Source organism: Alosa pseudoharengus, unplaced genomic scaffold (genome assembly GCF_046254945.1).
Source record: "Alosa pseudoharengus isolate Yale_2024_CS ecotype anadromous, Long Island Sound unplaced genomic scaffold, YU_APseudo_1.1 YU_APseudo_1.1_scf_8, whole genome shotgun sequence".
Lineage (NCBI taxonomy): Eukaryota > Metazoa > Chordata > Actinopteri > Clupeiformes > Clupeidae > Alosa > Alosa pseudoharengus.
The window spans coordinates 22966877-22974030 of NW_027468870.1; the positions used below are offsets into that span (position 1 = coordinate 22966877).

General features: G+C 42.5%; 1 protein-coding gene across 3 annotated transcripts in view; it reads right to left on the reverse strand.

Annotated features, from left to right (window-relative positions):
• fnip1 (folliculin interacting protein 1) overlaps positions 1-6564 on the reverse strand; it is a 25888-nt gene extending 19324 nt beyond the window's left edge. For 2 of the 3 annotated variants that reach the window (XM_076275142.1, XM_076275140.1), the window contains exon 1: positions 6392-6564. In XM_076275142.1, the coding sequence (XP_076131257.1) occupies positions 6392-6480 (89 nt within the window). In that variant the 5' untranslated portion in view covers positions 6481-6564. Of the gene's footprint in view, positions 1-2733; positions 2805-6391 lie in introns of those variants that run through there. The other variant, XM_076275141.1, reaches the window with a different exon arrangement.
• Between the last annotated feature and the right edge of the window lie 590 nt (positions 6565-7154).

A 7154-nucleotide genomic window follows, 5' to 3' on the forward strand; every position in this document is an offset into this window, starting at 1 on the left:
CTCTCGTTAGGCTATTGAGCTGGCTAACGTCTTAGCAATGCATCGATCCATAATCCCCTGGCCTCAATCCGCACTGATAACATAAGGAACAACCCGAAAAACGTTGACCCACAACAGGTAACTACACCAGGAAGCTAAAGCCAAATAGCTAGCAAGCATCTCTGTTCCTCCCAAAGCGCTGAGAGACCCAACGGAAGAGCACATGCACTGTACATCCACACACACAGCTACCTACACACACACACACACACACACACACACACACACGTTCACACATCACTAGACAAGTGTTAACGCTTCATCAAGTCAACTTTACATAATATCAAGAGTAAAAGCAAAGATTATGGGTCACACAAACATACTCAAAGACTAGTTGAAATATTACTAGGTACCTGGACATCATTGTCGTTCTGCCAGTCCTTCCTACTCCAGTCTTTTCCCTCTCTCCCTCCCTCCCTCTCTCTCTCGCTCCCCCCCTCTCTCTCTCTCTCTCTCTCTCCCCCTCCCTCCCTCTCACTAGCCACAGCCTGGCTAAGAATAGCACTGAACTAAATTCACACAACAACATGAGACTGTCAGGTGACCTCAGGACTGTGTTGGACAGCAGCGGGACAAAGGCATGCGGTCGCGAGGGCTGCCCACTACCCCCCACCCATATCCCCCCACCCTGCTCCACCACCTCCTCCCCGAAACTGAAGAAAGTGACAGCCAGAGAGATCCACCGGGAGCCTCTAATCCAGCCCACTCTGTGACCTCAAAGAGCCCCCCCCTCGACAAACACACACACACACACACACACACACACACACACACACACACACACACACACACACACTCACTTCTCACACACCCAGTCAGTCACCCATGTGCTACCATGCGCTGAGCGCTGGCTCTCTGCAGAGTGATTCTGTGCAGTCCTCCACAGAGTTGGCACCTCTCTGGGCAGCCGCACACATTACATAAAGGCCGCAAGCAGAGGCCGTGTGACGCACTTCCGGATGCTGGCCGGGGTCGATTTTGAAAAAGCTGCGAACGACGTGTACCGTAATTTTCCAGCCTGACATGCCTCTCGGTTACAACCCCCCCCCCCCAGTCCCCCCCACACCCACCACCACCCATCCACCCCCCCCCCCCCCCCCCCCCACCCCCACCTCCGACTCTAAGCGAGTTGGCCTAAGCTGCTACATAACACTAGGCCGCTGAAAATGAAACCAACGAATGGGTCGCTCTGTGCTAGAATAGCCTAATCATGCTTGCCTAATGGTGAAAACGAACACCTGCTCACCCCCCCTCGTCTACTCCCCAACAGACACGCACGCTCGCACACAAACACACAAACACGGACGCGCACACACACACACACACACGCACGGCTGAATGTATCCAAGGCTTTCTGTCTGCCCCCGAGTAATAAAATTTAAAGAGGAAACCACAGGAGCCTGCTGCCTTGCGCCTTATTCATTACCGAGACCCCAGTCACTCAGTCAGTCAGTCAATGAGTCTGCTGGGCGCTACCGCTACAGGAAGTGAATCACAGCCAGGCTTCCCACTGCACCGTGACCGGACATCCCCATCGCGCACTGGGCTGAGAGACGCGGAGGAGAGCGTGAGAGGGGAAGATGTCCGAGGGTCTATATCGACCCCGCACTGACCTCTCTCCAACAGCTTTCAGACATGGCACAAGTCATCACTGTAACGTTGCGTTACAAGTCATCGTCATGACTAAGATATCACTGTCTGTCTGTCCTAATTCACTTTGTCTTTTTCTGATGCTAAATTTAGAATGTTCAGTCTTTACTTTCTCTAATGCCTTGATCAAAATTCCTCGGTCATAAAACCACCTCGATCACATATTTATATTTATTTTAACATATCATATTAAAATGTGGTGAAAGCCATGCGATCAAAACATTGGCTATGCTTGTTTTGCAAATGGTAAAATCTTTTAAAATGTCCAGAGTCAGCAATTAAAACACTCGCCAGTGATAAACAAGCAGGCAAACAGCTACCAAGCGACCCACTTGGCAACACGGAACAGGTTCTAATCTCCCGATGCAATATGACACACTGAGAAATATCCACACTGCAGCCATGGTTGATGAATTGGGGATGCACGATATTGGATCTCTGCCAATATTCCATGTGAGTACACTTCAAATATATTTCGGCCGATGCAGATGTTCTACACACATAAAACATTCCCTTTGATTCTATCCGACATGTATCCACTCACAAATGTCACTCACTCAATTCACTCAGGAGAATCATTTCAACTTCAACTGTAAAATACTCCACACTTCTTATAGGCTAAACCTTTTTCAAATAAAAATCTTCTTATCCTACTTGAACAGGTTTGTGTATGATGCTTACACGAGATATTATTGTCAGGGTACGTCAGCAGAATATTTCTGCCGTTGTGGATAATTAACTTTCAATTTTTTCACAGGCAAAACTAGTGACGTACCGATATTATCGTCCATCCCTGCTAGTGAACCTTAAAAAATGTTAGGGATCTTTGTTCATGTGCCAAGTAGCATACAGCTTGAGAAACAAGTTACACTTATTTTATTTGAAATGACAGAGGTAGGCTAGCCTGTACTATACACTCTGAAAGTGTTTTGTGGCATGTATGAATCATAAATTCAACAATTATCCTACAAATACACATAAGATATATATCATCTTCCTTACAAAATGAATAATATATTTCATATATACTCTTAGTCACCTCACCCGATAGTGACTGGTCTTGTCGATTCACAATTCACAGGTTTCAGGTAGATGCACATTCCAAACTCACATGATACCTGAGCGCCCTGTGGAAATCATCACATGATATTCTCAAACAGGATCACGTTATGGGCCACACACCCTGTTCGCTGACTGACACTGGTCAAGCCAGCAGTAAAAGTGGACTGATGTTAACCCTGGAGGGTATATACATTTTTTTTAAAACAAATCAAAGAACAAAAAAAACATTGTGACAGCGCAACGTAATTTTTTTGTCCACCTGTCTCACTCATCTTGGTTCAATGAAGGTTTATTTTTGGTATAATGTGCCAATTGGCGTATTGTGTGAATACACACCTGCAGTAAAAAATGTTTTTTTTTTTTTTAAACTTCAAAACAATACTCCCTGTCCTTCTTGGATCTCAGAAAACAGGAAACTCTGTTAGTGCGAGTAATCAGTCAGATAACATGTTGAGTGTCCACCACCTTTGCACCATCTGACCAGATCTGAGCTGTCTGATAATAACCAGCTCAGACTGTCAGTGTGTTGGCATCCCATGTGATGGGCACAGGGATGATGAGTGTATGAGTCACAGACAGATGAGAAACTTTTCCTCCACGAGACAGCCAGAGCTTTCATTACACCTCCCCTCTTAATCTGTATGAAGAGAAGGAAATGGCTTCTCGGATCGCAATGACCATAATATTAGCTAAGGTTATTAGTAAACATGTCAATATTTAGACCCCACCTGACTATCCTAATTCAAATGTTCCTCATTATAAATGAACAACATGTTAGTCTCCGTTACTGTGTACTTCCATGGAGGCCTGCTGTACAAATAGAGTACAAAAAAAAAGTAGTTTGTAGTCTAACACTAAAGACAAATTGACGCATAGACTTCAATGTGCCAACTAGGCCCACCATGTGTAGGCTCTCACAAGATATTTTGGGCAGTCTGAACACTGTCCCTCGCAAAGGCAACATGACTCAGATGATGCTAGCTCCCTGAGGCCCGATAAAGGCAAAATATAGAGGTAATTGACAAGACAACTGATCACGACTCAAGGCGGGGGGTGGACACATCTACACAAAAATATACTATTACTATGATGCTGTAGCAGCTTGCAACTCAAAATAGCGCTTGTAAGGACATGACGACAAGTTGACTTAGGAGACCGCTACTTTGTCGTAGCCCTTCACTAAGACGAATCAAGGGTCAATACTCTAAAAGGGAGACACAGGAAGAGTTAGCTTCTCTCACTGTTAGACACCCATGTCAGAAATCTTCATGTTTGGCAGTTCAGCATTCTCTTGCACAAAGCATGACCTCTGGGGTAACACAAAGACATTCTGTTCATCATATGACAGGATAGTAAGTGGTTATGAAACTCTATGCTGCATGGCCACATCCTTCCTTCTGACTCAAGCGCGCCAAATGAATGATGACCACAGATCTGCCACAGATTCTTGCTCCATAACTGGCAGATTCACTGAATACGTTTTCAAAGAGGGCAAGACAGCGGTTATTTTGATTAAACAAAATAGCTGCTGTTTGTTGCCAGGACAACCACTGATTAGACTTCAGATAAATGACAGACTGGGGGGGGTTCACATAACATGAATTTACATGTTCAGTGAGCAGTTTAATAGTCTGTTAGACCACTACTGGACGTCAATGTAAGGAGGTCATCTAACTATACTATACTAACTGGAAAATATGTTTTGATATCTCTTATGATGACAGTATTGGATTTTTTGCTATGTGACTGTCAAGCATTCACGAAAACATGTACAGATTCCTTCTGCAATTATTCCATAATCTATTTATTTCTGACTATAGGCCTACAGCTACTCCCTGGGCTACTGGTTCTTTAATTAGTAGTATCATTCATTTTATTATTATTATGATTATTATGATTATTATTATTATTATTATTTAGCTAGCACTGCTCCAGCATAGAACCCAAGAGAAGACTGGAAAAAAGAATGGACAGGTGCTATCACTAACAATTCTTTTGTAACTTACGTTATGTTATGTTACATTATGGACTTACATATTGAACATACTCAAATATCTATGAAGATGGTGCACTCTGTCCACCACAAACTCAGACAGTCATACCAGGGAGCAAAACATACATAGTGTTTAGACTAATTGGTTAGCAATTTAAGCAGGTTAACCCCAAACATCTCAGCACTTAGATGAATGAATGGCTGGTGCCAAAGATATGTACTGGTGTTAAAGCCCAGAGAGCCAATAGAGTAGCACACTGGTATACTGAGGGCTGGGGAACAAACCACCCTGCATGACACACATCTCAGCAGCCTGGACATCTTTATGGCTGTCTGACACGAATAAAAAAAAAGTCAAGGCATTTGAGAGCGTTGAAGTGTACCTGATTGAGGGGTATGAGGAAGTGTAGGCTACTAGTTGATTGAGGGAGATGCTGTCAAATCAGCTAAGTTGGGCCTTTCTTACTAACTTCAGCTAAGCAAGTACAATAATAAAAGTGATTTATCAATACATAGCTTTTGAAAACAAACGTCCTGGATGAGCGGGCATCTCCAAATGGTTATTTTGGAAATAGGCCTAGTAGATATATTCATCAAACTGCATCATAAGTGTACGTGTGGTGTGTATTACCGATTAACGGTCTTGTCTCTTGGCTGGCGCTTTTCACCACTGTGCGACATCCACTGACATTGGTTTGGATGGCAAAATAGACAATAAATTGTGTCGCAAATTATGTCTTATTGTTAAGACCACGTGGTCTTCTTACATTGTATCATATTATAATTCTATTATTAGTATATTATATTATGTTTATTATTATTATTAACATAATGGCAAACAAGCAAACAGTCTGTGCGATATTAAAGTATTATAACGTTAACACAAAACATGGTATAATATACCGTTCGGAAGGCAAGGCGTCTTGCTCCAGTTGTATTTTGCCATAGCTACCTGAGGAGTCAGTCACGTGCTTAAGCACATACTGTCCCAGACAACAGTTCAACCCAGACGCATTTTGGACTAATGACAATTAATGCAACACGTCAACAATGCACCAAATGTCCTTATTGTTCGCATTACATCTAGACATTCTAATGTCTTATATTTACAAATACAACAATTAATTTCCATGCAGGCTGCAAGGCTAACTGCAGCTAAAGTAAATCGTTAGTCCTTCCACTTCACAAAACATTTGCAAACAACCGAAATCAACGTAACTATCTCCATATTTTACACAACCCAATATTGTTTACTGTTTCAATATTTTTGGCATATTTTCGTCAGACTTCATTTGGCGCCTGTCTTGATTGACTCTCTGACTGGTCCACAACAAAAGAAAGCTCTCTTAGCTGCTACCAGAGATAGCTAGCGGCTAACAGCAATCAAATCCCGTGCCTTGCCTTGCTGGTGAAGCACACATACAAACACTGTTGCCAGGTCAGGCCAACAACATCATGCCACACTGAATTGCAATCTAAAACTCTGATTCAGCTTAGCAGTGTATGTTTATCAAAATGCCCTCTATTACCAACACAACATTATCTACATGACAAAGTTACAGATGCTTCTCTGGAAGAAGTCAACTAGCGTAATGCTAATTTACTGCATTGACTAACTACCGTTATGTAGCTAGCTTTGACACGTACCTGAAGGAAGGATCTTCCTTACTGCACTTGGGAGGTGGCGAAAAGGCATTTCTCTTATTAAAAAGTTTCTGTAAAAGAGTTGGAGGCATATTGTACCAAATAGGTCGGTACAGAAATTCTCTTTTCTCATCTATCCAGAAGCACACCTAGTTCCTTGAAACTAACTCCATTTGTGTAAGAGTCATATGACAGGCATTAGTCACAGGAGCAGCTTGGAAACACCACCACATTTTTCTGATTGGGCAGCAGGCCATTGGGGAAAAATCCGTGATTGGTTGGTATTTTTGACAACGTACCACGTGATCAGAAGAAACGCAGTGTTGATGTTTGTTTTGATATGATTCAAACGCCTGCCATATTTCGTTGGAGAAAAAAAAATACATTTTGCATACACTACGTTTTAGCATACACTAACTAGTAGGCTTGTAATATAGTCTTTTCAGGAGACAGAATTTATTTTGATCCTACTTAATATCAATAATCCTAACCAGCCCTTTAAAATGCCCGGCCCCAGAGCATCAGTATCGTAGCCTCTGCCTAGCTTTTTGTCAAGTAAAGGGTAATTTGACAACTTTTAAAGCAATTAAATTAATTAAAGTACATAGTTCAGCCTTGTTCACCTCAGCTGCTGAACTATTTTACAGTTTTTGTTTTGTTTTGTTAATTTGTTTTAGTTTATTGCTGGGGCCAGAAGGGACCAAGCCATGCTGCGAAGGCAGCAAGGCACCATTGTGTTTGTATCTTTATTCTTCTCCAATGGAAG